The following is a 27,257-nucleotide window of genomic DNA, read 5'->3' as shown; positions in this document are numbered from 1 at the left end:
GAGAATATTATTATTTCAGATATCTAATTCAGCTAATTTATTTTCTCTGATATTATTCTTTAAATTATTGACATTGTAAATTTCTCTAGTATTTAAGAATCCAGATATGGCTCTGTGTAAAACCATTCTAAGATCTCTTCCTAGCATGGAATCTAATCCTACCAGTATAATATCCGCCATTACTCTCCTGGGCGTATGTAGTTACGTTTGCGTTATTATCACTGACTGACAAGTGGGACTATGTTCAGGAAGTTGACTATGCGATATCTGATGATATCTAACAATGTAGTATTCGATACGTATAAAGAAAGTTAGATTGGGAGTTCTGAGGAAGAATCAGTTACTGATATAAAATAGTTTTCTTTCCGGAAAGAACAGCCGGACGCGCAGCTCGCGTAAACAGCTAAAACAACAATAATAATAACAATAATAACAAACAACGCGTCTCGCGCTCTAGATTCATTTAATAGTATATTCCGCGGCCTGCGGTACGTTACTTGAGAAGAGCAAAGACACTCCGAGAAACATTAGAACATGCTACCAAGTTGCTCCGTGCTGGAGCAAGCGGATCTAAGTCTAAGTAAACACAGAAGAAGAAGATAAAGACAAAGCAGATAGTTGTTCATTCTTTATTACTACTAAGGATGCTTTTTAAATAAATAGAAGAAAAGGAGAGGGCACTACCTGATTGGGTAGGCACGTTGCACAGAGCAAGCTTCTTCACAATAGTTGTAGAGAGGATTATGGCGGGAATGCAGCATGATGCGGATTTAGAACTGTCTGTATAGCGGCATTGTGATTTTGCAGCCTGGTACGCGGTCTCAATATGAAGGGATACAAGGGGATGAGGCACCTGTGGCCCATATCAATAACTGCCAAGCCTGTCAGACAGACGACCCACAACCTTAACTAGATTTTACTGCTAATGACCATGGCTTGTTCAATATGGTTCTCCCTTTACAGAAAGGAAGAATCAATATTTATTCAAGCTACATCCATCATCCCTATCATCAACAATATGACCCCAGACAAGCACTATTCCCTCAGCCCCTTCTCCCACTCCTGCGTAAACTCCCTCTCATCATCCTCATAGACAGCAAACTTCGTCCCCTTCAATTCATCAATACACTCATGTGCCTCCTTGATCATCCCCTCCGCCTCTTCCCTTCTTCCCATCTTCCACTCTGCCTCCGCAATATTCCCCATCACCTCAATACCCTGCGGCGATGCCCTGCCCAGCTTCTTATCCAACCACTCCAAACAAGGTCCAGTCAATCCCAAACCCTCTTGAACTTTGCTCGTAGTACCATAATGAATCAAAAAGCCTGAGAGGTTGAAAACAGGCACCAGATCATTCTTGTCCTCTCTATTAGTAACGAGCGTTCGATACGCGGCCTCCGCCTTGTCCGTTTGTCCCAAGGCTACGCTGACGCTGGCGACAGCAAGCCAGAAACGTCTGTAGAGGGTATGATCAGCGTTATGGAAGTTGTCTGGGAGAGTGTATCTGGCTTCCTCGTGTTTGATCTTTTCCTGGAGGGATGTCGAGGATAACGGCCATTTTCTCTGGTTGGCTTGCTGAGGAGCCGTAGCGCGCGTCGAGGTCGTATTCCTAGCTCAATGGGAGGGAGGGCCTTTAAGATACAGGCCGCTTGGCTGAAGGAGAACGTGTCCCAGAATGGGGTGTTGGGAATGCCAGCTTCCCAGGGGAAGGTAAATGGGTTGGAGGTGCCGGTCGAGTAGCGAAATTGCAATGTGGTGAGAGTTTGGTGAGCCAGAGGTGGAGGGTTAATGTGAAGGACATGATTTTTGTTTAAGATAGAAAAACCTCAAAGTTATCGTGATGGTATGATGACCTATATCCCGTTGCTCCTCAACTTGGCGGTCATTGCGGCAACAAGGGTGATGACCAGGATACTGAGCAGGCCAATGATTCACGCTAGATAAGCGCATGTGCCGTTGACCTATCGCCAGTAAATAGAAGAAGGCCACGTCGATAGACAGCCTGGAGGCATTACTAGCTAGCTAGCTATACATAGATGGGCGCCCACAGATAGTGCCTATGACCCTTGCATTTGTGAGAGGAGCTCCGGGTCTCCCAGTTCCTTCCCAGGCCCACTATCCCCTTTTCCAAAGGAACGGGTGTAAAGACCGGCCTGACATTCGAGAATGTTTTTCAAGGTCAGGTAGCAGTGCTTTTGCATGGGCTGTCTGAGGGCCAAGGAATGACTGACTTCTAACCCCAGTGTTTCGTATGGTCGACAAAGTGTGCGTCATGGGTAGTCCTGCTTGCATCTTCAACTTTCGGTGGAAGTAAAGTGTGAGATGGGCTCGATCGTTGTCAACGACTCGGTGGTCTAGACTGCCACAAATGCACTCGAAACGAAGCCCGGCGAACGCTACAGACTACGCCTTTATGTCTATGAGAGGCTAGCCTGCATCCTTCTTTTAGCCAGAATCTGCTTAGCACTTATGGGAGCGTTCACTTCGTTAGGTTGGACCAAAGTCACGGTACTTCCAGAGGAGAGCGATGTTTTGAGGTCCCTATTTGAAGCCAAGCTTTGGAGTTGACGATCTGGGCTGAGGAGGCTATCTGGAGGATCTGGCTCTCAGAAGTACATCTCTTGGCCTTCCACTATTTGTAAGAGACTTGCATATGCCCCGCCTGTCACTGCCCAGGTAATGAAGCCTTTTGCTACTAGTGCGCAGCGTTCACGTCGGTAGTCCGTCGGGCAACCTTACAATGCGAAGTGCTACTCACTTCTCTCCTCATCTGGCGCGACTTAGAGGCTACAGGTGGGATCAAACAAAAGCGTATATGATAAGTTGGTTCAATTATTATGTGAAGGAAATTTTGTCATGAGAGGAGACGTCTTGGAAGACAAGTTATCTTTGTACATCTAGTTTCTTGTTTGAACAAGTGAGGTTCCGTTCCCAATTGCTATCAGGTGGCCGGGCACACCGGGCAAAATAGGGTCCTGATAAGGGTTCTGATAAGCAGCCTAATTGTGTGCAAGAAAGACAAGGTATCAGTATCGAGGTTATTTGCTGTTGCTGCTGGAAGTTTGTGGTGGTGGTGGTGGTGGTGGTGGTAGAGTAATACCACTTATCATTCGAACCTCTTTGTCCAACTACAAACACATTAAGATTCTTCCCAAGTAATCTGCCAAGTGATAAAAGTCATCTTGCTCCTCCTCTGGCTGCTGCTGTGACTGCTGCTGGGTGGACAGCGACGGCGGCAGCGGCGTGGATGTGGTGGTGTGGTGGTGGTAGTAGTATAGTGCTCATAATAGTCAGTATATCAAAGTCAAGTTTCCAGGACAGAGAGAATACTAACACGAGGCCTGCGGCCTCTGCCGCCACGAGCATGAAGAGACGATATTCTGCCGGGGTTTGTCCCCAGAGCCCATAACAGCTGCAAGGATTTCTGTGGCGCTGAACTCTGGTGTCAGTGACAGGTACAACCTTTTAGTAGTGATAAATAGCTTCGATACATACTTTGTGCCACCCTCTTCTTCTTCCTCCTCCTCCTGCCCCGCGGGGTAGGGCCTCCAGCAAGCTGGAGGGGTCCAGAAATTTTTGGAGACCCAACTTTAGAGTTGACGTTCCTTTTAGCTTGAAAGAAGTGGAAGTAGAAATGCCTTTCTCTATTATCGCCAGTTAAGGGAGGAGGAGAAATTTGGGTACGCGTTTGTGTGTTGAGTAGAGAAACGAGATCGATCATGTGCCTCATCTGTATTTGGCCTAGTACTATGTATTTTGACAATACCAGTGAATAGATAACACAAGATTTTATGACAAGAGTAAAAAAAGGGCAGGGAAGGACTCCCCTTGTATGTATGTGGAGCCTGTCTTGATCTTCGAGAAGATGTTGAGGAGGGAAGACCACATAGGCAGCGGAGGTGGCGAAGGCTTTGGTGATGCCTAGCTACACTGAATGAGCGATATGCACTACTAGCAAGAAGCGTTATTGTATGCACTTGGATCATGTCTCTGTAGAGGTCTTTGAAGTCCCGCTTCACCGTACTCTCACTTCGCACTGACGCGCTGAAACCAAGCGAAAACCAGATTACGATCTGTCAATGAAATTTGAGCGATGCGGGCCTATATTGCGCCAACACATGCTTTGCTGCTGGCTCCGGTGATACTTTATATAGAGCTATTGTTCCTTCCACTATCGGGTGGTTACTATGAGCGATGCATGTAGTGTTCTGATAATTCTTAATACAGGTTATTTCGACCTCCAATCACCCAATCTTCATCAATCACGATTATAGCTTACTACAACCATGGCGTCTGCAAATTAGGCTGCAGAATACATCATCGACCCTTTTCTCTTTCCACCCAAGCCTCATAATGATCCTTAATCGCGCCCTCCACAGACCGATATTCCATGCCCAACTCCCTCACACTCCTCCCATTATCAACACTAAACCTCACGCCCAAGTTCCGAGAAATCCACCCCCTCGAGACCCCTACAAAAGGCCCAGCCAAGTAAACGATTACTCTGGGCAAATTGCGATTAGGCAAGACCCTCGGATCTCGGTGCACAGAACGGGCCATATTCGCCAATTCCAACAAGCTGAATGTCTCCCCACTCCCTGCGATAATATATCGCCCATTAGCGTTAGGCATATTCCCAGCCCTGACATGCGCCTCCGCCACATCCCGCACATCAACCACAGGATAATACAGTTCCGGAACACCCATGCGGTTATTCCCACGGAACATGTTTTCGATCATGAAGAGGCTGCCTGAGACGGACTCGGGCGTCATTGATGGTCCGAGAACTAACCCTGGGTTCAGGACAACGAGGTCCCAGCGATCCTGGGCGGCGTGAATCTTCCAGGCTTCGCGCTCTGCCATTACCTTGGAATAGTGGTATGGGTTGTTGGTGACGCTGCTGGTTTCGTTCCATAGAGATTCCATCAGAGTGCCTTTATTGACGGAATGGATCTCGATGCAATCGCCGTACATAGCGGCCACTAAGTATCTTATATTAACAACCAAAGAGAGGGAAAAGAGATGGAAAGGCTTACCTGATGATGTCAATATAACCCGCTGTACAGACTGACATTGATTTACGGATTCCAGCACGTTCCTGGTTCCTCTGAGAGCTGGTTCCACGCAGTCGCGTAGCCCATCCTTAATTTGCGAGGGGACTAAGAACGGCGATGCAATGTGGTATACAAAGTGACAACCCTCCATAGCCTGAAGAAAGGAACCATCTTTCGTCAGGTCTGCTTCGAATAGGGAGATTTGTCCCGGATATCGGAACTGTAGGTCGAGGATGGGCTTGCATTTTGTTGGGTTTCTGAGACTGCGCACGGTCGTGTGGACTTTGTGTCCCTGCTCGAGGAGCAGCTTGATGACGTGAAGGGCTATGAAGCCTGTGCCTCCAGTGACTAATGCAGTTGGCATTTCTATTTGGGTTGATTGTATTGGTAGTATAGTGGCCAACCGGCTAAATCCTAAGTTGTCTCGGAGTCTGCTGAGATGAGAAGTCCAGGTTTCCTGTGATTCAGACCCCCTTTTATACCATGTTAAGAGGTATCAACGGCCGTACTTTTTGGAGATGATCAGAATTTACAACTCCATCCGACATTAGCTTTGGTGAACACTTGCCTTCACCTAATCTGGTCAGGTTCATGTTGGGCTATAGTTCCACCCGGCTAACCGTACGGCCGTAAGGGACTGCTTAGTAGCAGGGCGGCCCACCAACCAACTTGAGCAGGTACGGCCGTAAATGTCAACATCCTTTAACTGATAACTGACAGGTTTTGCAATATAAACAAATTTGCGCCTTAATTTCCCCACTCGACCCTTTGAACGCTAACTCAGTTCCACTTCACTTGCCAGAAAACTGTCAATGTCATTGGTGCCCATCTCGATATCAAGGATCCCATCGTTGATCTGGACTGGAAATACGGTATCCCAGAAACTCTGCCAGGGATATCATCAGATGTTGAGATTGTGAGGAATAGAACAGAAATTTACATACCCAGTCTATCTCTAGCGTTTCCGCACTCGCGCCCTTCAGAGCTCCGTGAACGTCTGAATGCTGTACGTGCATGGTGTTATCGCCAACTGGGCCGTTTATCGATGAATTGGGGCCATAAACACTCCTATACAAGGAATTCTGAGTGCCCAGTAGCTCTTCAGCAAAGTTCACAGAAGGAACAACCCAGGTGTGTGGAGGGTTTCGAAGGACGTCGGCCGACACATCAGTCTTCCCATGATTATCGTTCGATCTACCTTCCGCTCCCTGACCAGACCCCAAACAACTTGGTTCGCCATGAATGCAAGGGGTTGACCCCGTGTTTTCGTGTGCACGATTCAGTATGGTTTTGAGATCCGAGCCGACGCTGACCTGATGAGGGGCAACCAGCTTCGATCGCTGAATCTGGGAAGACAATCTGAACCCCTTTTTGAACTGGTATGCACGCATTCTTTCCGTTATCAGGGTAAGAAGATACCGTGATTTGAGATCCCTTATCTGTATTATCTCCTCAAGGGTAGGCTTCTCTGATATTCCAGCAATGTGGAGCTGGGATAGCGGTTCTGCGAATATGAAATCCAGACAGCGCCAAATGCGACCGGCCTCCTTTCGCATAGGGTAGAAGAAAACCTCACATAACAGTAACAGGGCCGTGTGATACTGGTGGTAGGAGCGACTATACCAGGACCACGGGCGGAGATCCTGCGCAGATTCAAGCTCTACTGCCGCTTCCAGAGCATCAGTACCCTTGCTGAGCACAACTTGGCGCAATCGATCAGGTATTTGATACTCAACACTGTTCATATATCGGTGCAAGAGACAAACGTAAAGCAAGCTTTCCAGAAGCTTCAGTACTAGCGCAGCCAAACGTTGGGTTGGCTGTTGCGGAGAAGTGCTATAAAGTAGCCGTCCGTACTTATTATCCATTCTGGTGCGAAACTGTTCCAGCTTTACAATTGCGCTCGTGAGACTCAATCTCTTTCGATCGACATTGGTGCGCAGAATCAGGCATTCTCGATGCATCTCTTGGCACTCGAACCGAATCACGGAGAATATCGTATCATTCCAAACCGCAACCGAGCTTAGGTCAAAGGGAAGCTTGGTGGTGAACCCATCTGGTTGGATGAACGGTCGAGGGCCTTGTATTTCGCTCGTTCTCACATCAAGATAGCAGATTTGAAACCAGATCAGACGTCTGGTTTGGCATTCTGCTGGGGAAAAACCATACTCTGCAGGATCACGATGAAGACCCATGCATTCCGCCAACCTGATCGCCATGCCGACAAGCGCTGAGTGGGCGCGAGAAACTTCATCTATGCACATCGCGAGCTAAGTAAACATAACACATTTCTCCATTAGCACAATTGTATCAAAGGAAATTGACTACTCATGCTTACCAGATAAGCCACAAAGGCCTGCAACGTTTCCGCTCTTGTTGACTGTAACAGTTGCGCTCTTCCAAGCGAAACCTCCGTGCCTGACTGCAAACGATATTTTAAGATTTCACGAGGCACATCGTCTTCTACCAGATTACCTGCTTCATCGATACAAAGGGTTGCAGAGAAGAGGATTGCGCAGACGATTGCGCTCAAAGATGGAGGCACTTCATGCCCGCTCTCGACAAGTTCCCAGAGTGTTTCGTACCGCTGTGCAAACGTGGGGCGATGCAGAATCCGCGCAACAGGATGCACTGCAACCCAATAGCGCTCTAACAGTTTGTCCGCAATATGACGAGCAGGGACAAATTTGGCCAGCGGCTCTTCCCAGGACGTCGGTCCGAGAGCCAGATTCACCGACGGGACTATAAAGGATCTCCCAGGCATCATATAATCGCCTGATGACCCAACCAATGTAGAGGATGTAATAATTGAGATAGAGGGGTGATGGTTCTCTCGCTTTTGGAGATACTGCAAAGAGTGCGACAACTAGCAGCATGGGTATCTAAGTTCTGAAACTGGAGCTTTATGTCATTCTTATTACATACCTCATCTGCAATTCTTGGGCGATAAAGGCCTCCAACCCTCTCATTCAGCCGCATCCGACCAACTCGGATGCCGATATCGTGAGTGTCATCTTCGGCATCGGAAGCATAGGCGGCATCCTGGGTGGCCAACGGCGTTGGCTCTAGATAGTCGTCGGCGCCGCAGCCAGGATCTTCTTCCTCTGTGGTCAAGTTTGTATCCCCGCTCGTAGTCAGGCCGCTGTCCAGTGCGTCTTTAGCATCTTTCATTTGTACCAGCTTTTGGCGAAATTGAGCGTCATGGGCTGCGGCGGCGATGTAGGCACATTGCAGGCCAGATGAGCGACAGCCAAGACAGGGTTGCTACGTAAACGGTTAGCTCTTATCATTGTTGAGAGTGAGTGGTTATCCTACCGTTCGATCGCATTTCAGCTTCCGCCGGCGGCATTCAAGGCATGAGTGGATTACTCGATTGCGGCGCCGCGCCTGCTGGAGAGGTCTGGGCGCATTCATCTCAGGGGTATCTCCGGCTCGTCCGGGAATCGGACCGTCTATCTTGGTAGTGTCAAGACCCAGACTGACAAGTAGTGGGTAGCTGCGGGGCCAACAATGTGAACTACTTACCGGAGCCTGACGGTTTGATGGGGGCATGAGCTTGATTGAGCTCTGGCCCGCCATCGACGGAGATGAGGGGCTCGCTCAGCCACCCCTGATATGAAGCTCTAGTAATGCCCAATTAGCGCGGTTTATGGACCTCCCACATAAGCATCAACTCATCAGTAGATGTCCACTAGTACTTTATACCAAATGGTGCACTGATTTGAGTCCTTACAATATTATTCCTTCCAATCAGCCTGTAAAAGCGAGACGAGTAGTTATCGTTCCCGGGCCGATGCTTCGCTTAGGCGAGGGAGAGGGCATGGCGAAATGAGGATATTCACGTATTTATTCTGCAAGAGGCTTGAGAGATTAATTTGCGTCAGCATCTGGAAGCCTGATTGACCATACATGAGCTTCTTACATTGGTCAAGTGCCAGCCATATCTGTCTATGCTTTCTGTGTGTAGACGGGTCACTTTCGACCCACAAACTCAACAGCTTTCGCCTTCTGAAACAGGCACCGGAAAATCCTGGCAGTTGTAAATATATGCTTTAAGAAGACAAGACAGTAGGAAAAAAATTCATCATACGAACGTGTTGTCCTTGGGTGGTCCTGAGCACGTTCGTTGCTGAGGAGAGATGAGTCGACGAGGGATCTACTGTGGGACAACCCGTCTAGTTCTGAATGGTGCAGCAAGATAAAAAACTGACTAATCCATTACTTTTCATGACTGCATTTATTCATCAAGTTATACTATCCGCTACTTGGTTCATCGCCCTATATAGCCTGATCACAGAATCCAAGTTCACTCTAATAAACCGCCAGGTGCTCCTCCATTGGCTCCTTGAGCATAAACGTAGATTCTCTGCAGAGTCCATTAGACAAGTAGAATGCTAGCAATAGCAACTATTAGGATGTGCTCAAATCGGGGATGTGTACTGGTACGTGTCCGTCTAACCATCATCAGTATCCACGCAGCTAGCGGCCTAAGGCTCGCCCAACGGTGATATTCAAGCCTCTGATGATTATGAACTTAATCCTCCACCTATTATATGTTTGCAGTACAATACATAGATATTCAAGTGCTGCTTCGGATAAAGTATGCAAATCACATTCGAACATGATATGTTCATGGTTAGATGTCTTGCCTAGACAGTTCTGCTGGAATCTCAATATATCATGGTCATAAACACAGAACTTTGATATATTCGCAGTTACAAATAGCATTAATAACGTAAAACGCAATCCACTCCAGGCGCACCAACCACTAAAATAGTCACACACAACCACACAAAGCAAACAACACACGTAAGTAGGCAACTACCAGAAGACAGGTCAGTACCCTTGCTCCGGCTACATATGCATACACTTCATGCACAAAACAAGTACTAAGTATGTATAGTTAAGGATGTATTTATATGCAAACCTGCCTGACCGCCACAGTACCGGTACATACATGAACTTCCTGCATTAGTCCAGTCCAGTCCACAAGAATTCAAATGTGAGCCGAAATCCCAACTTAAGACACTCGGAAAAGAAGAGAGACAAACCACTTGCTTCCCATGAAGATCAGTACGAGTAGGCACCTTGTTACAATACATGCTCTAGCTCCATTTTGTCCACGTGAGAGCTTCGAGAACAGAGCACAACAGTTGCGGCTGTTACAGCGGACGGTGAAATGGCTTGGATTGGATTGTTATCGGTATCGATGTGCTAGGTCTAAGACCGGCAGGACAATATCGAAATAATATGTGGCGCAGCTGGGGCTGGGGGTGATTGTGAAGAAGTTTGGAGATGTGCAAATAGCGAGGACTGAGGGTTGAAGTTTGCAAAATTGGAGTTGCAGTAATGATCAACCTGACGAATGAGTTAGTTACGCAGGAACATAGATACGTACGTATGTCGGGCTTTGGCCGAGGTCGACGCTCCGTTTATACACTCGTATGGGTGATGCATGTACTATAGTGGTGTTTGTCGGCGTCCATGGCTGTCTGATTGTAGTGTGTAGGAAATGTCTCAGGGAAGCTAGCATTCTTCAGCAATGGCCACTGCGGCCAAGGGTAAGCTGAGAAAAACACACACTCAGCCAGTTTGGGCCCACACTTAGGCATTCTTCAGCGGCAATGGCTGTCTCGGGAATATAATTCATTGGCGCCTACAGGGTGGAAAATTTCTTATCGGGCTATTGTGGTAGAGTGAAAGCACACTTGCTTCTTTCATTTAGATCAATGCAGCGGGCGCTAAACTCCGACTGCCGCGCACAGGCAAACATCTTTGCGCCCTGAACTTGTGGATACCATGCCACGAATTATATCAAAATACCAGATGAATCAACTATTCGCAATTATTGCTTCGGTGCAATGAGACAAGAGAGAATTGGAAACGCTAGTTCTTCGGTGTGCCGGTCTTGAGTTCCATCTATTATTCCATGCGGGCAATGGGACATCCGTGTATATATATCAGACCACTCAAAGCATCATTAGCTGCAGGTTGTCTCCAGACTGCATTTGGTGTATCGGACAAATAGTAGCCGCAGACGTCCCTGAGCTTACCCATTCACCCGAAGTCATTAAGCCCTGGCCCTGGCATTGGCATTGCGAATCATGCATGCCCAGTGGACTCGAGGACGCGGGCAATTCGACCGCGCTGCCGCCAGGCGGCGATGACTGGGATGTAGGCAGGGGTGCTGGCAGCCCTGGGGGATGATTGTTTTGTTGAAGTACAATAATTGCCTTGGGACGTGACGAGCCGGAATTTATGGCTTGCATGATATGGGGAAGATATGCTTCTGGGGAGCAATTAGTATTGGACGATTTGAACCATTCTTCAGCGACCATTTCGGCTTACCTGTTGCTATGTAATAAAAGGAAGACCCTGGGTACTGGGTTGTACCATTCCACTGTTCTGCGAGAGGAATATTGGAGTCCATCGAGGGGTAGATGTTGCTCATGTTCTGCATTTCGGGATTGATAGAATTCGATCGAGGATAGAAGGCACTATTTCTCAAAGCCGATGAGGGGGAGGTAGTATCGAGGTCATTCGTGGCATCGTATATGGAAGGAAAGGATGGCTGAGAGGATAGGACTGGTATTGAGCCCAAAGCGCTACTGCAGGATGAACAGATGACTCTTGATTGTGGGAAGTACGTGGAACCCAAAGCCGGCGAGACATCCTGGATGGGAGGTGAAGGATGTCCTTCAGTATCGAAAATTGGCGGCATCCGATCGACAGGCGACGGTGTGAGTGTGCTGGGATGGTCCCAGCCGTTCAAGCTGGCTGCTGCTCGCAGCTCACTTGCAATAACGCGTTCTTGGAGCTTGGCAATGCGATCTCGGATCTTGCGCCCTGCTAACTTTAAATGACTTACTCACGAGTATCACATTTGCAAACTACTCACGATGATTCCGTTGTGAAAGCCGATTTTGTAATCTTCTCCTCTCGATAGGGTCCTGCTTCTGTGCAGTGGTATCATTGAGATTCCTGTCTTCTTTTGTTGACGGTGGCCGCATCTTCGTGGACATTATGGAATCTGTGAGCCGTGTTGGTTGTGCGTCGGAAATTGTCAATAAGGCCTCGATTCCAATGCTATAATTATGTCACGTTGACAATGGAATATAATCTTAAGGATATAGGCTTCGCACTTCCACTCCTCCGAATAATGTCTCTGGTAGAGAAGCTCGGAAATAGTTTGTCTCTGGAAGTGTCATTAAGCATGTGCCGCGCTCTTGGTAATATGGGATATTGCTACCTTCGCTTATAGAGAATCTTACACGCATTCAACTCAGCGCGTAGGCTCATTAGGTCTGGTGCTCGGAGCTTGTAGACCATACGCTCGTCGATCCTGATTGGTTATGTCATCAGGATTTACGAGGTTTCGCAATGAGTGCAACATAATCCCGGGCAAGGCCAAGGAATGAGGAGGCGCCGAAGGAAGTATTTGAATCCCCACCGCAGCAGGTTACTCGGCCACTTCACTATGTCCGTCGGCTCATGCTTCTCAAGCGTCTGGGTTGGACTGGCCTACTTTCCATCCGGCTCGCTGGTACTTGGCCCGTGGTTTTTTGACCCACGTTCCGCCTCCAAGTCTGCAGCCTTGATCCATGTCCCACATCCTTCTTTTGCGTAGACGTGCCCAGGAAGCATTGAACCATGGCTCTAAGGCGCGAGCAAGGCTTTTTGTGGCGCCGCTGATCATCGGGGTTAGGTCAAACAATGATCAATAAAAGGCTCTTATCGGACAATAGAGATCGGTCCAGATCAGCCTACTAAGACCCCTCATCTCATTCGTCGCACGTACACCTCATGGCGCAACCCCCACTCATCTGGACATTGGGCCAAGGCAGTGATTTGAGACAGTTTGACGGCCTTGCCAGCCGCGATGCACGGATACGCACGGTCGACCAGACCAGCTAAAGCGCCTGACAATATACTGTAAGCGAGATATGCGGCAGAGGGGACGGTAGAGTATGTGATTTTGATGATCTAAGCCAGAATACCCATGGCTAATATCCTGGGGAATCCTTGCAGAGCTTCTCTCAATGGGGTGTCTGAGTCCTCCATAGCACGAAACATTGGGACGCGAGTTATTGGAGCGAATATTACTCTTGAAACATTACGTATCGCAGGTCATACCTTGATCGGGTGGCATGCCATCGGCCGGCTTCATAATGAGGAGGTATGGCCTATATAATATGGAAGGTAGGGGAAGCTTTCGAATACTGTATGTTATCGACTTCGTTTTCGGGTGCCTGTAAGAAATCAGTAGTGTAAACAACCGAGAGACAATTCTCAGATCACAAGTTAGGCGGAACAATCCGGTACTCCGTCGATATAAAGCGCTATAGAGTGCGGAGTATTCTTACCGAGGTTTGGGCAATCATACCTGCCTGGTTCAGTTACCAACCCGGGATAATGACCAGTATACGCCATCAGGGATTTGGCCAACCAGAGAAGTTCCCGATAAAATCCATAATGTCAGATTATCATAGCGTTAATAGAGGCGTGTCTTGGTAGCTGCAGTTTCCACAAAGGGCAAGTCCACTGGGGACAGGCGTTCAGTGAATGGGAAAGCTCTGAAACTTGGAGCGCGGCGAGAGGACTGAGCTGCCGTCAGCTTTGGAATGTCGCTGGGATTCCATAGCAGAGTGACCAATCAGCCTATTCATGTGTAGGCGAGCTTGTAGAAGACCAATCATAGTTCCAAAAGGATATTTTTGTCGATGGCGTGGAACTGGGTCGGTTAATGTGGAATAAAAGGTCAGGGCAGTTCGTATTCAGACCGAAAACTGGACTCCAGTGGGCTGAGCATCTCTGCCAGATGATCCAGCCATTGTGCGACCACATAGTAAGATCGAGTGGGTTCGGAAGGTGTGGAGCCCATTGGGGAATCATGTCTGGTGTTAGAAACTTGCGGGTTTCCGAGAGGTCTTGGAACAGATTCAGGAGATAGAGGATACAGAAGAGGAAGTATTGAAGATGGAAAGAGGCGAGTTGAAGACAGGGGATCCCGTGACAGAGCAACAGCAGTCACGAGCAGCTGCCCTGCCGGCTCGGTTCCACTTCTATGAACTTCAATCAACGGCATTTCTTTGATTATTGGACTTTTCTGCGATCCTACCACTTCAGCTCTTCCAATGGCCTTTAGCTAGACCAACCAACCGTTCCTGAAGATCTTCCCTTCCGAAATTGAGGACATGCTTGGACATCCTGCAGGGAGATCAATAACAATTGACCAGGGCAAGACACTGGTGAACGCGATCGATCAGAAGGAATTACCGCGTCCAAAGTCCTTCTTCGTCTACTGTAACACACTAGAATCCGTGTTCAAGTCACTAGGATGCTCTCTCACTGTATCCTGATCCGTTCATCCGGCTTCCTTCACGACTCCCTTACACTCAGCTCATTTTTCCGTCCACGATTGTCCACATCCGAGCCAGCCTTCTACTATTTGGTTGGATAGAATGACTATTTGCGTTGCATATCTCTAGGGCCACCTCATAACGCAACCTCTGAGTCCCATGCGCAGCTGCTTCACCCGAGTTCACCTATGAATGAGTTTCGGGGAGGATAGCTCCAGAGTTTACTAGGGCTGACAGGTTTAACTGGCTCGCACTTTTACACTCCCTGTTCACGGCCAGAGGCAACAGCTCAAGTTGTTGCTCTAGTGTAGGTGACTAGTGGCATACAGTATAAACTCGCGCTTTCGACATGTCGCTGAGAAAGGCTCACCTCGCCCTTACTCTACGGCAAAGGCGGCAGCCAAAAGGATACTTCAGATTATGTGCGCATTCTAATCAGGTCTGGTCTCACTCCCTGACCATCTCTAGGCAAGGCTTGCATATATCCGCCTGGTCACATGTCAGTTTTCCCTGAATACTGGCTCTTACTTGTTGAACAGAAGCTCTGAGTGACGAATCCATGAAGGCAGAGCGCGTGATGGGAGCAGCTAGTTACAAGAGGACTCTTACAAATCATTTGTTAGCTAGGGCCCCCTATGGCATAGTAAGTGACTGGCCGCGGCCTACAGCACGTGCGTTCGTCTGAGCGCCATCAATAATTTACATAAATCGTTAACGACTATTGGCTATCATCCTCAAAGGGAAGGTTACTTCAAGAAGCCGATCTGATTGAAAATGTGTCTGTCGTACTGCCGTGCAGGAATCAGTCACCTACGTCATTGCATCTCATATACGATACACTGATCCTGATATTGGATTTGACAACCGCACTCCAATCCAATTGAAACCTAGAGCTTTAGACGGCATATAGCCCCTCAAAAAGAGAACATGGGAGCTAGATAATGTATGAGTGTAGGCCCTGCTAATTGAGGGTATACAGGAGAGAGAGATGAGATGAGCATACTAAGCTTGATTGATAGTCTGGAATGGTTTCACACGGACCTAAATATGCTATGCTAACATAATGTCTGCTTAGTAAGTGATGGTTTCATTATCTCAATCAGCTACTGACTAGTAGTTTTTTCTCATCTCGATGGCTTGGTAATAGCTTGACTTGACTATGTAATTCCTCTAGTTGGGAGGACGCGGCGTAGGAAGGCTGACAACACCCAGGCACCTGTGCTCCCGAAAAACGATCAGATACCCAACTTCTCAGAATCCTCTAGATACATTGTCATTGATTAAAATGACTTGACCCGACTAGGAAAACTAACCGTCATCAAGTACCCGTCCCTATTTGCTGACAGGACTGTGAGAAGCTTTTACATTTCCACCCCCAACCCGTCGATGATATTCTGTCATACTATGATGTCTCTCACTGGGAACTCAAAGCACACTACCCCGGTTATGACTGGAGCTTGAATGGATATTCTGTATTCAAGTCAGTAAGTGAGCTACCGCCCGAATATCAGCACCATATATGGTAATAATCATCATACCGAACTAAGGCGACCGGAAAATGGGAGGCCGTACACCATATAACAAAGCTTGCGCGTCCCTCTTAGCTTCCGTGGCATTGCATAGCCGGTGCCTTTCACGCTTAGATATACACAATTGACTCAAAGAGATATCAGCCATCCTCGAAAGCACCAACATCCATCAGAACTCTAAGCCGAAGAGTGCCACCCAGCAACACAATGTTCGAACATTTCCAACCCAGCCAGATGAGCCTGTTTTTGCAAGAGATATGGAGCCCAAGCCATCATAAATCCGATGAAACACATAACTCCAATAATGGTCAGGGATGAGCTCTGAGAGCTTTGCTGCTTCCTATGAATAACTCATTTACGTGGCACTAGAGTTAATATATATCTGATTTATAGCACCTTCTACCCGCACAGCATACACCTCCCACTCACTAGACAACATCTCCTGAGCTGGCACGAACCTATAAGTTTCCGGGATCTCTTAGCTTTTCCCCACCCCGTTACATGCTGCAGTCATAGTCAGTGTGTCACCGGCAGATCGGATATCAAAGCGGGTTGATGATGCAATGATAATCTAAGGACCCTGTCTGTTTGTTCGACTGGAGCGCGGGCACACACACACACACACACACACCAGAAGCCTTGAACTGCCGTTGAACGTTACAAAAGAACACTGCATCAAACGGAAATACTACCATACTCAGCGCCTTAACGCTACAGTGGCGCACGCAGCTTTCTTCAGGATCTGGATCGTCACCAATCCCTGTCTATTAGGCGTCGTGTATCCGATCATCTTACGCGTCAACGAGGACTAAGCGCAGCTATATTGCTTTCAGTGAACGCTTAGCGCGCTAGATGTCATTATAGGTATCTTTAACAGATGGCCTAGATCTATGTGGTGAACCTGGAGATATCTCATATCATTTCATTTGATGCATGGTCTGGTAGCCCTTGCTTGAGCCTATCTTACCTTCTGCCCGATAATAAGACACTATATGCAATGCACAATTACTCATTTATTGTCGTATCTCCACATTTGAGCCTACAGAATAGTAATATTAATCCCTATGAGTGGCGGATTGCGTAAAGTGCCTTGGCTACAGTGCGGGTAGAGAGCAGTGACGCCCTAATTTGCAGGATGGGCATATTGCTCTCCACAACGGTTATATTTTCTTTTTGTTCTTTGCCTTGTAATGATTGTTGTTATTACTTATTATTCAATCATTTCTCAGATATGAAAACGCACGAGCAAGAAAGAATCAAGAAGTTAAAAAGATGAAGGTCGCAAGATGGACAGACCATAGATTACTATGCAGTCACGTGAACAATATAACGAGGTAGGGAGCTTAAGTTACTAAAGTAATCTTGCTTTTAAAGGATTACATGGGTATCGGAACTTCATGAGTTGATCACCCAGGAAGGGGATGTCCTACAGGCGTATCGAGATTTAGATATTATATATCAGTAGTAGTCGCCAAGACATTATCAACTTAAGACATGCAGTCCCATTTATTAACCTCCCATTCTCACGGGGGCTATTTCAATTTTCAGGATCAACTTCATAGATTACACATAAAAACGCATTCTGGATATCATAGACAGGCATATGAAGGAAGTAGAAACATGCGGCATATTATATGTACCGAAAAAGCAACAAGCTTAACCTGCTCTCGGGCGGGGCCCAGTAATGGCAAAGAAGTCCAACGGTTTCACGGTGAACGCGCCATTGTAATTATTACCCGCACCATCCGTGACATAGTCCTTGTCAGCGAGTTCGAACTCGACGTCCTTGAGGATGCTGACGAGGGTGAAATACGACCATTCCCAAGCATATTTCTTGCCGATGCAAACGCGCTTGCCGGTACCGAAGCCCTTCTTTACCGCGGACGGTAGCCTTTCGTATGCTTCGCCCATCATGCGCTCCGGCTTGAAAGCGTCGGGATCTTCGAAAACGGCGGGGTCGCGGTTGACGCCGTACAGGACTGCAATGAGAGCCTGTTTGCGCGGCACTTCGTACTCGCCGCCTGCGAGTAGGACTGGGCCTTCCTGGTCGGGAATGGCTTCGCGGTTGAAGCCGGGGGCTGGAGCGGCAAGTCGCATGGTTTCTTGGGCGATGGCAAGGCAGTAAGGGAGACGGGAGAGGTGCTCGTGTTCGATCTTTGCGCCGGGGCCACCGACAACAGCGTCAATCTCCTCCCGGGCGCGTTTAATCACATGTGGGTTCTTCATGAGGTAGTATAGGCCGAAGGCGACGAGGTTGGGGGCCGTCGCGCTGCCGATGAATACGTTGATGATTTCGTCGACGATTTGTTCGTCATTTAGTCCTTCGCCGGTCTCGGGATCCTTGCCCTCCATAAGAGCATATAGCATATCTTTCTTGGCGGATGGGTGAGCGCGCCGGTAATCCATGCAACTGGCGGAGTAGTCGCGCAAAGTCTTGTTGTAAGCATTGAATTTGCGCTGGTAGAAAAGCCAGTTGACGAGTTTGAGTCGGGAGGACCGACGAACGGCTTCTGTAGTGGCGTTCTCCATGGCTTTGATGAGAGACGGCTCTGGGCCTTCCAAGCAGTGCAGGCGCTGGTCGAAGAAGCAGAGCATGTTGGCAGCATGGTTTAGGCGATCCAGATCGTTGGTGACGTTGATGCGCTGGCGGGGACCGGCGGTCCATTTCTTGATCAGATCCGTTGATACCTCCCGCATATCCGCGAAGACCTGGTCAACGGCCCCCGGTGTGAGCAGCGGCGCCATAATGCGATGAGCAACTCCCCACTGGCTCATTTCCTTGTCGTTTATCTTTGCAGTGAACAAGCTAGAGTGTACTGCTTCACGAATCTCGATGATGGGGCCAGCCACACATTTCTGAAAGCGCGTCTCATCGCAGATTTCTTCGAGAAGGGCGGCTCCTGTGATCAAGACGATGTCCACGCCTAGGATGGTAACTTTGCAGATGGGGCCTGCGAAGCGAATCGGACTGACATCAGCGATTGGGCTGCGCATGAGAAACGCTGAAAGACTTACGATATTTGGCCGCGAGCTTGTTAAACGAGTTCCAGGGGTTAGCAGCGTCCACATCCTTCACGTTGCCGAGGAGGAACACCCCCGGGGGTTTGGGAATCGGTGACGGCATGATTAAGAATTGTGGTGGGACAAAGGGATTAGAAGCAGAAGAGCCGTCAGCGCCCAGCACAGCGGGCCTAGCTTATATAGTTTGATTCCACCATCCTCAATGCGAACGTGTGCCCCTGCAGCCTGTCTCCTCGCCCGTGCGACCTCCATTCAGGCGGTCGCCATTATGAATGGTCCTGCACGAAAGTGTGTGGCTGCAAATCTCATCTGAGCTGAATCTCGCCGAAGATCCCTCCGATAGTTGGCTGGCCGCTCCCTTGGAAGCTCCACCGTCGCAATTTCAGTGGTCCAGGCGTCCCATACGAGGAGCCGATCGCCGCACAGATCATGGTTCGTGGGGAACAGAGTGAGCTAGCTTCCTTGCTTGACGCGACGGCAGGAATGCCACTCACGGTGGACCAATTGTCAGCGGGACACTCGTAAAGTGATAAAAGTTAAAACTTGAAAAGGGGCTGGCGGTGTAATGTCTGAGGGCATCGTTCTTCTAGGAGAGCCAATGAGGTCAGTGACTAACAAGAAAGGAGATTTGGTCGAGAGGCAGGAGAACACGAAGATCAATGGATTTGTTTACTCGATTGTCTGGTCCCGTCCCGGTACCCGAGGAGCTGATCCGATCTCCACTCTTCGGTTTTCCACCATTGCCAGAGATTGAGAATGACATCCCTTGGTTTGGTGGCGTCGATTGCCAGCACTGACAGAAGCAAGAATTGACGTGAGGTTACACACACCGGTTGTGGTCAGGCATACCCAGCTGGCTGGATGGTAAAGCCGATCAATAAGGAAGTGAAGCATCACAGGCAATCACGTCCTCCCCACTGACTCGGTGGCATGCTTTAGTCTCTTGGGATTCTGCAGAATCCCGACCTAAGTGGGTGCGAAAACTAGCCGAGATCGTCAGAGATAAGCCAATCCGATGAGAGGAAGAGCTGAACTGGGAGATGCTGATGCTGGTGGTTGGGGGAGTGAGACAGCCAAACTTTTGAGAGGTGTCACTCTTCCCCGCCCGGGAGACTCACGCGCTCTGCTCAGGTCGGCTGTCTTCTCCCCGCCATATCATCTCACCACCTGCAGGGTTTCTTTAGGTCGACTTGGCAAGTATTATTATGATCCACAGAACATTTTCAGGATACGTACATCGTGACAGCGAGACCTGTCGAAGAGGGAAGCTGAGAGAGCTCACTGGTTACATTGACATACACTACAAGGTACGCTTCTCAACCGTATAGATCCCTCTTTCCTGAGGAGATGCATCTAGGTTTCGTCAAAAGGGCGCAAGACAGGATCAGACAACATGATAAGGCAATTGAATTTTGATGGGGATTATTGATGCTATTACACCCAGCGAAAGTATTCTGAACATTCCTTTGAGCACGGTCCCGGACACTAGCCTTCCCCAACCTATCTACCTACTATGAACTTGGGCGGGTTACTTCAGAATAGGTGCACTTCTTTATAGGGAGACAGCAATTTAATTTTCTTCTGAATAGAGGGCCTAAATGATCATTCCGGTTTATACAACCCGTTGTTATGATAAAATCCAGTCCTTTCGACCTGTTCTTGGCATGAATTCAGTCCTTTCGACCTGCCTCGGATAAAGGCTGGCTCGTTGCCAACCTCATAAATAGCTGAATTGGCGCTGTCCCCAGATTTTCAAAGCTGTAAAGCTTAGACTGTATAATCACCATCCGTGTCCCATCCATACAAGCATAGAAGTAACGAGCATGCTGGGGACCCGGACACGATAGAAGCAGAACAGGAAATCTCGTCTCATTTGCAAACTCCCGAGGCATGCACTTGATATCTTCACGATTTTCATTAAATAATGCCTCCTGTTCATCCTCATCATCGGAAACTTGAGGCTGAATAGCACGACTCCGCATAGCAGATACAAGTGCCACAAGTTCCCCGTAAAGCATTGAAGTCTCTTTTCCGGGATGTGACAGAGCTAGGCCGATTGTAACATGAGGATAGATTCGGCAGTTATCAACCCTATCTGGCTCGAGTATAAGGTTAGGTTCCCACTCATCTTGAATCGAAGGATATGCTCCATGTAGGTTACAGCCTAACAGAAATGGATCAGGAAGGCTATTAGAAAATTTATCAGTTCATGACCTAATTTAGAGAAAAGATAGAGAGGATAGAAAAGACGACTCTTCCAATGCTTCTCATACTTACCTGATCGGTCGGAGCTTGCAATGCTCAAGTAGTCCATTTATAGTCTTATTTTCCTTCACTTCGCATTGACACATGGCGGAAAACACCCATTGTAAGAAATAAAAGCCCCAAGAGAGGATAGAGCATTTCTGAAGATCTGGGTCTTCATCGGCTTTGGCGGGATCGTAGTCTCTTACCATTGGCTGCCCTGATGCCATAAAATTGTACTTGCTAAGTTCTGAAGTAGACATAGGCTGGAAGAGAATTGGCACACCAGTGGAACGCAACAATGTTGGCGGCCCGTAGGCATCTATTTCTGTAGGTTCCTGTACCTCCATTTCAGAGTAACATCGTTCGTGATGAATGCGGTCTATTTCGCATCGTTGCAAGACTATATCACTTACTTCATTCTCGCTGTCCACCAGCTCCTTAGGAGGTTCCGACACCAATACCTTCCAGAGATACTCAAGTCGGCCAGCGACGTCGTTAGTAACCATTTTGCCGTTAGGTTAGTAGGAGATCGTCGGAACTCTAGATGGTTGGTGGTCGAAGAGTCAGTTTTGATGTTGAAACGGGAAGGTTGAAAATAACTGGTGGGTGAGCAGTGAACACGTAAGGCAAACAGACTGGTCACGTCGACCTAATGCGGTATGATTTATCGACGCAAGCTTTCCATAATTACTTCATAGCACGTAATATGCACTTCTTGATAGGTCGGGCTCCAGTTCAACGCAGTAACAAATGGTTACTACCTAGTAGTTGGCTCAGAGCTACGCGCAGCTTATCCAGCGTGCTTAGTGGCCTTTCGGCGCCATGACATACCAGGCGCATGGCCGCACAGCTAATGGATCTCAACATGCATTCGATAGTTTAGCTCGCTTGCAAAACCTGCATCTGACTGTCATCGCCAGCACTATACATATACCAGGTCTATAAATCAAAAATGGCACCCGCCCAGTGGTATCTCAAACGAAAGTATCGCCATACAGGAGACTGTGAAACATCAAAAAAGAACCTCTTCTGTTTAACTCCCTCAAACACCATGCTCCAAGAAAATAGTCTATACCCATAATGTCATGCGTGATTGATAGTGGTGTCAATAAGTCAACCGCAGCGCGTCGAACTCAAACATCAGCTGGCTGTCCATCAGGAGGAACGACTCGTATCGGAGGCCACGTTCGCGCTGGTACGCTTCTGACCACACGGGGACGCTGCTGTTCCAAACGCTGCCATACCCCTCGAAAAGCGTGCGCCAGTAGCAGGCCTCTGCTGCTTTGGTCAAATACCGGTCGCGGAAAGTTCGCACGCTGTTGTTGGCAATCCGCTCCGCAAGACTGGGGTCGGCCAATAGAGGCTCCAGCTTGTCCGACAAGTCGCTGAAATCCCGTTCAACTTCGACATAATTCTGCTGTGGCCCGTCTGGTACGAGAAGGTAGTGGTGGTGCTGGATATACTGCAGCTTATGCGCCACAATGACCGAGTTGCATGCTTGCCGGTATTTCAAAGACGCGGAATACGAGCGACCTGCATTACGCATCCCAGTCAGTACAGATGCGGTCGGGCATCGCTAGCTTTAAGAGGCAAAGCTTACCTTCGACATGCGCGATGAACATATACTGACAATGATCCTCCATGGGTATTATGTTCGTCCTCTGGTCCCAGTCAACCTGCTTCACATCCCCCCACGGCTGATCTCGCGCGGCTTCCATCAAGGCGCGGCGCAATTTGGGGGCGAAGCTAGGCTTTCCTCGCCAGACCAGCTGTGGTTTCTTCTCCGACCAAGGAATATCCGCGCGTTTGATACGGTTAACAACTTGATCGTATGGCCCAATTGAGTTCTGAATATTCTCCCAGGCCCAGAATCCGAAATCAGGCATTAGCCAGACAGCCTCCTCCGTGGCAGACCGTGCCAGAGTCCAGACAGGATGATCGGAATTGGTCACATCTTCCACTTTGTCCTCCACGGAGAACACAAATTCGATATCTCGTCGCGAGGTACGGTTGGCATCGGCGACTAACGCCCGGTGGATTGAACTCAACACGGCGACGATCTTGCGTCGATGGTCTTCACCTTTGGACCGCGCAGCAACCACATAAAGCTCACCAGCGTGGATGAACGCCCGCGCCATGCCATATGCTAGAGGAATCTCGTCCAAGTCCTCCATAGCCAGCGCGCCCTGAGACTTCCAAAAGGCCGTGGCGCGAACAACATCTTCGAAGAGACCAGGGAATGCATTCGTACATTGGGCCCGATCAAGACCTTCATTGCTGCCGTCTCGAGCAGGCTGAAATTCCCACGCCGGAGCTGGAGAGAGCTGTTGCACCAGGCCCGGATGCGAACATGTCAGGCAGCTGGCGCACTGGAAAGTGGTGGAAGTTTGACAGGCGCAGTGTCCGGCAGGGATCAGCTGGGTCAACAGTGGGTGAATATAGTCGCGGTCGGTATTGACGCAATACCAGATGACGATGATGCACAAGAAACTTAGAAAGCCTGTGATATAGAAGAGGCAAAGATGATAGCTTTGTCGTAGGCGCCAGCGAGAGCAACCGGAGAGCGCCATCGCGAAAGGGCAGATGAAGAGAGATGAACCTGGGAAGAAATGGATCGCATTGTAAGGGCAGTCGCACCCAGGTCAAGGGGAAGAGGTGGAGAAAGCGCCGAAGGAGACGGGCGCACTTTCATTGCGTCCATTGTGTGCGTAATATACTACTACTAGCTGAGCAGCAGTCGTCAGGGGAGTGTCGACCCTGACTGGGGCCGTGCATTGGGGGAGAAAAGGCAAGAGAGTCGAGGGCAACATCAACGCATGACGCGGCGATCGCGAAGATTCCCTGGTTTTTCGTGGCTGAAACACTTGTCGCTGGCCGATCTTTCCCCGGTCGGTTGGCGGTACTCAACTCCTGGTGGCTCTCATTGGCTCCCTCCCCGTCGCCATCCCTTGTGGTTTGATGGCCAGCTTCTATAAATTGCGATGTGATCAGTGCTAAGCCTTTCCCTCCCATTCATTCCCCCCGATTTTATTTTCCTTGGTACTCTGTATTATCGTTTGTCTTACTCCCCTGAAGCGAGATCTCAAACCCGGGGGCCAGGCCCCCAATCCCTTGATTCTGAGACACGGTGGTGCACAGGGACTGGGCCAGTCACTTAGTAACGAGTCCCACCTGAGGCGGTGCTGCTTTGCTTTGCTTCCCGACAGCGTTTCCCTTCCCACGATGATCCCGATGATCCCAAGCGGGCTGAACAACTCGGCGGGAGGCTGTAAACGCCCGACCTGCCTCTCCTGACGTTACTTGGGCGACGCGAACACCGGCCTCTGTCGTACATATCATTGCAGGGGCCACGGCGAACTACCTTATTGGCTCTGGCGCAAGTCATGAGCTGATTACTGCATGAGTCTTTTTATGTGGGGTTACTCAAATCAGAGCCGCCATGAGCATGTGTCGCAACCGTTAACCGTAGGCTGTCATGATTCCAGCTACCATGTGCGTTCTACCCCGTACTCCATATCCTCTAAGTGATATAGGGGATATAGATAGATCATCCGTGACTTGTGGAACTATTCAGGGGACCTTTTAAGGAGAGGCAGAGAGCCTTTTCCCTCGCAAATCATGCCCATCCCAGTTTAAGCTCGACGATGATCGGGGGCTGTTAACAAAGTAGGTTCAAGCAATTGGATACGTTACAAAAATTCCCCCGTTGCGTGAGCCCGCTGCCTTGAGTTCCTACCAGTCGAGCGATATGCATCTAACTTCGGCGGGGTGAGCTACACATGCAAACTGCGACAGAGACAGCGCAATGAGAAGCTCGCTTGCTCGCTTCTCGTGCCCGCCAAGTCAGAAGCTGACGTAACAACAATTTCAATCCCAGCCTTTTGCAGCTCAACGCAACTCAGCTGGCCTTCTCGATTGATCTTTTTTTGCCATCCACAGAAAGGGCCGTGGAGAAAGCACGCCGTGTTGCCCCAATCAACGGCTCCACTCCATCCCGCCTTGGTGGGGTCGCTACAAGACACCGTCCCCAGTCCGCGGCTTGCATCGCGGGATGTCCTCTCAAGTCCATCGCCTAGCGTCCATTAGACTATCCAAGATTCGTGGCAGTTCGTCCGAGCCTATCTGTTGACCGATTTACTAAGTATGTTGCTCAGGAGGGCAGTGTTTGTGCCCTGCCACTATTTATTTAGAGCCTCACAAGTCTGACCCCGAGAGTAACCGTCGCATGGCAGTGTCATGGGTGCAAGGCTATGGCAGGGCATTGCGTCATAATCGGAATTTTCCCAGACTTCTCACTCAGTGTGAAGATTGCCAACTCAGATCCTGCAATCTATCTAGAAAGATAGATTAGCCAAGTAGCCCAAGAGACATTCATGCTGATGATGCCGCGGCTACAACGGCAACAAGGCTGAAGGAGCTGTCCATAGTCATGGGTATCGCACATGTGATTACTATACTAACAGATACGCTAGTTTCCTGGGATCTATCAGATAATACCGCTGACATTGAGGTCTCTGGCCTAACTAGTAACGAAAAACCATTTCAACCCATCTACTACCTTTGCGTACGATCAACCATATCAAAAACTATATTGTACAAAGTTAAAACAGCATCAGACTACAGTGAAACACATCACACAACCATCAAATTTGTCATTCCCCAAGGCTAAAAATCAAGAGAAAACAAATGGAAGAGAAAGAGCAGACCGAGTCCACAAAAAGAGAGGGAAAACAAGAGAAATATCATATATCAGAAACCACAGCATACCCCTCCATAATCACATCCGGCGAAGAAGAATGAAGCCATGAACTAAATAAATCCACAAAAGCTTCAATGTCTGTTGTAGGGGCCGCAAAGCTGATGCGGAGATCCTCGCGCGAGGTTTCAGTAACTTCCGGATGAATGGCCTTGAGGGACTGATGGAGGTAGGTAATGTCATCAGCGGAGGGGGGTCGTTTTAGTGTAAGAGTCACTTTCATGATTGTGAGGATCCGGGTATAGTAGATTAGTATACCGGGATATCAGTAATTAGATGGTGGAGGTTACTAGTAGTGAAGAAGTCGTACTAAGTAACCTAACTAGTAGGGAGGGATTACTAACTACTAAATAGTACTCATTCAACACTAGGCTTCTGGAGGGTGCCGCAGCTTAGTTTTTATATCTAGCAGTATCTTATCAGTCAAATTACTAGTTGTTATCGCACATGTGAAATGGTACTTTAATACTACTATTCCTCCGGCCGTTTCTGCCTATTTTACCTTTCTTACTACGCAGAACTCTCAGTGTTCGGGTTATCCATACATGAATGGAAGGTAGGGACATCATATGAGGTTTCAAGGTATGCTAATGCGCTTACTTTACTGCTGGACATAGTGTACATGAGATACGTACGATAACTAAATGAGATGGTGTGCAAGCAAGGACTATCTTCGCCATCGATCAGGCAACAATAGCCGCATATATGAATCGAGGTACTGTCCACAAGCATAATTATCTCACATTTGAACATACTAGCAGATACACCAATCCTCCCAGGATCTGTTATTTCCTTTATTCAGGTAGACGTAGTGGCATCCACGCTTCACGGTAGATCTGTGGTTATATGTATAAGTAATACTGTGTAGACCGTTGATCTGTTGGATGGTTCAATTATGAACCAAACTGCCTTGAGAATCTAATGAACATATCTAAGATACATAAGACCACTACTAAAGGATAGATCCAGACTGAGTACGGTGTCCTACGTCTCTGGTTTTATACCTTCCCAAGAGAAAGTGAGCGAGAGAGTAATATAACTTGACCAGGCTTATCTACCTCAAAAGAGCTCAAATACGCAGTACCACCCTATCAATCCCTGTGCATTGTACCAAATAAAAAGTAAATCCCCACTCAAATTAACGACTACTCTCCACCACTGCATTAAGACACGTCAAGCATTCCACAAGGCTGGAACCCAGAGTGCTAGTAGGGGTTATTTGATTAACTAATCGGCATATTGATTGCCGCTTGTAGTCCCACCTTATCTTATACAGGGGCCTAGGCTAATT

At 48.5% G+C, this 27,257-nt stretch overlaps 10 protein-coding genes across 10 annotated transcripts; 1 reads left to right on the top strand and 9 right to left on the bottom strand.

Annotated features, from left to right (window-relative positions):
* Positions 1-1,035: 1,035 nt before the first annotated feature.
* On the bottom strand, positions 1,036-1,801 carry BDQ94DRAFT_173593 (tetratricopeptide repeat protein; the record flags this gene model as incomplete). Its single annotated transcript, XM_026772192.1, has 2 exons — positions 1,036-1,575; positions 1,643-1,801. The coding sequence occupies 2 exons, from the start codon at positions 1,799-1,801 to the stop codon at positions 1,036-1,038; spliced, it is 699 nt and encodes a 232-aa protein (XP_026622873.1).
* Positions 1,802-4,317: 2,516 nt separating this feature from the next.
* Positions 4,318-5,418, bottom strand: BDQ94DRAFT_182135 (NAD(P)-binding protein; the record flags this gene model as incomplete). The annotated part of the gene is made up of 2 exons (XM_026774071.1): positions 4,318-4,982; positions 5,037-5,418. The coding sequence occupies 2 exons, from the start codon at positions 5,416-5,418 to the stop codon at positions 4,318-4,320; spliced, it is 1,047 nt and encodes a 348-aa protein (XP_026622872.1).
* A 342-nt stretch (positions 5,419-5,760) lies between these two features.
* On the bottom strand, positions 5,761-8,633 carry BDQ94DRAFT_182133 (Zn(II)2Cys6 transcription factor; the record flags this gene model as incomplete). The annotated part of the gene is made up of 6 exons (XM_026774070.1): positions 5,761-5,940; positions 5,999-7,324; positions 7,393-7,920; positions 7,980-8,318; positions 8,370-8,510; positions 8,580-8,633. The coding sequence occupies 6 exons, from the start codon at positions 8,631-8,633 to the stop codon at positions 5,830-5,832; spliced, it is 2,499 nt and encodes an 832-aa protein (XP_026622871.1). The 3' UTR covers positions 5,761-5,829.
* Positions 8,634-9,925: 1,292 nt separating this feature from the next.
* On the bottom strand, positions 9,926-13,484 carry xanC (transcription factor xanC; the record flags this gene model as incomplete). Its single annotated transcript, XM_026774069.1, has 12 exons — positions 9,926-9,943; positions 10,453-10,542; positions 10,636-10,710; positions 10,818-10,841; positions 11,108-11,343; positions 11,403-11,900; positions 11,953-12,140; positions 12,304-12,396; positions 12,626-12,742; positions 12,853-12,973; positions 13,188-13,303; positions 13,438-13,484. 12 exons carry the CDS (start codon positions 13,482-13,484, stop codon positions 9,926-9,928), a joined length of 1,623 nt encoding a protein of 540 aa, XP_026622870.1.
* A 1,278-nt stretch (positions 13,485-14,762) lies between these two features.
* On the top strand, positions 14,763-15,297 carry BDQ94DRAFT_161850 (uncharacterized protein; the record flags this gene model as incomplete). The annotated part of the gene is made up of 3 exons (XM_026769450.1): positions 14,763-14,912; positions 14,979-15,056; positions 15,154-15,297. The coding sequence occupies 3 exons, from the start codon at positions 14,763-14,765 to the stop codon at positions 15,295-15,297; spliced, it is 372 nt and encodes a 123-aa protein (XP_026622869.1).
* A 2,301-nt stretch (positions 15,298-17,598) lies between these two features.
* Positions 17,599-19,066, bottom strand: BDQ94DRAFT_161849 (putative cytochrome P450; the record flags this gene model as incomplete). The annotated part of the gene is made up of 2 exons (XM_026769449.1): positions 17,599-18,893; positions 18,958-19,066. The coding sequence occupies 2 exons, from the start codon at positions 19,064-19,066 to the stop codon at positions 17,599-17,601; spliced, it is 1,404 nt and encodes a 467-aa protein (XP_026622868.1).
* Positions 19,067-19,160: 94 nt separating this feature from the next.
* On the bottom strand, positions 19,161-20,025 carry BDQ94DRAFT_149979 (uncharacterized protein). The gene has a single exon (XM_026767490.1). The coding sequence runs from the start codon at positions 19,855-19,857 to the stop codon at positions 19,633-19,635; it is 225 nt and encodes a 74-aa protein (XP_026622867.1). The 5' UTR covers positions 19,858-20,025; the 3' UTR covers positions 19,161-19,632.
* A 608-nt stretch (positions 20,026-20,633) lies between these two features.
* BDQ94DRAFT_161848 (uncharacterized protein) lies at positions 20,634-21,716 on the bottom strand (the record flags this gene model as incomplete). Its single annotated transcript, XM_026769448.1, has 3 exons — positions 20,634-21,150; positions 21,241-21,545; positions 21,624-21,716. 3 exons carry the CDS (start codon positions 21,714-21,716, stop codon positions 20,634-20,636), a joined length of 915 nt encoding a protein of 304 aa, XP_026622866.1.
* Positions 21,717-21,938: 222 nt separating this feature from the next.
* Positions 21,939-23,972, bottom strand: BDQ94DRAFT_182127 (uncharacterized protein). Its single transcript, XM_026774068.1, has 2 exons — positions 22,811-23,972; positions 21,939-22,743 (listed from the first exon to the last, which is right to left on the bottom strand). The coding sequence occupies exons 1-2, from the start codon at positions 23,778-23,780 to the stop codon at positions 22,316-22,318; spliced, it is 1,398 nt and encodes a 465-aa protein (XP_026622865.1). The 5' UTR covers positions 23,781-23,972; the 3' UTR covers positions 21,939-22,315.
* A 1,944-nt stretch (positions 23,973-25,916) lies between these two features.
* On the bottom strand, positions 25,917-26,256 carry BDQ94DRAFT_81321 (uncharacterized protein). Its single transcript, XM_026776602.1, has one exon. It carries the CDS (start codon positions 26,187-26,189, stop codon positions 25,953-25,955), a length of 237 nt encoding a protein of 78 aa, XP_026622864.1. The 5' UTR covers positions 26,190-26,256; the 3' UTR covers positions 25,917-25,952.
* Between the last annotated feature and the right edge of the window lie 1,001 nt (positions 26,257-27,257).

Source organism: Aspergillus welwitschiae (genome assembly GCF_003344945.1).
Source record: "Aspergillus welwitschiae strain CBS 139.54b unplaced genomic scaffold BDQ94scaffold_34, whole genome shotgun sequence".
Lineage (NCBI taxonomy): Eukaryota > Fungi > Ascomycota > Eurotiomycetes > Eurotiales > Aspergillaceae > Aspergillus > Aspergillus welwitschiae.
Note: the sequence above shows the minus strand (reverse complement) of the source record. Positions and strands in the feature narration are given on the sequence as shown.

Coding starts and splice junctions, on each gene's coding strand:
- BDQ94DRAFT_182127 (XM_026774068.1), bottom strand. CDS start 23,780: ATGGCGCTCTCCGGTTGCTCTCGCTGGCGCCTACGACAAAGCTATCAT. Junction 22,744..22,810: donor GTTCATCGCGCATGTCGAAG/GTAAGCTTTGCC, acceptor TGCGTAATGCAG/GTCGCTCGTATTCCGCGTCT.
- BDQ94DRAFT_149979 (XM_026767490.1), bottom strand. CDS start 19,857: ATGCTTCACTTCCTTATTGATCGGCTTTACCATCCAGCCAGCTGGGTA.
- BDQ94DRAFT_81321 (XM_026776602.1), bottom strand. CDS start 26,189: ATGAAAGTGACTCTTACACTAAAACGACCCCCCTCCGCTGATGACATT.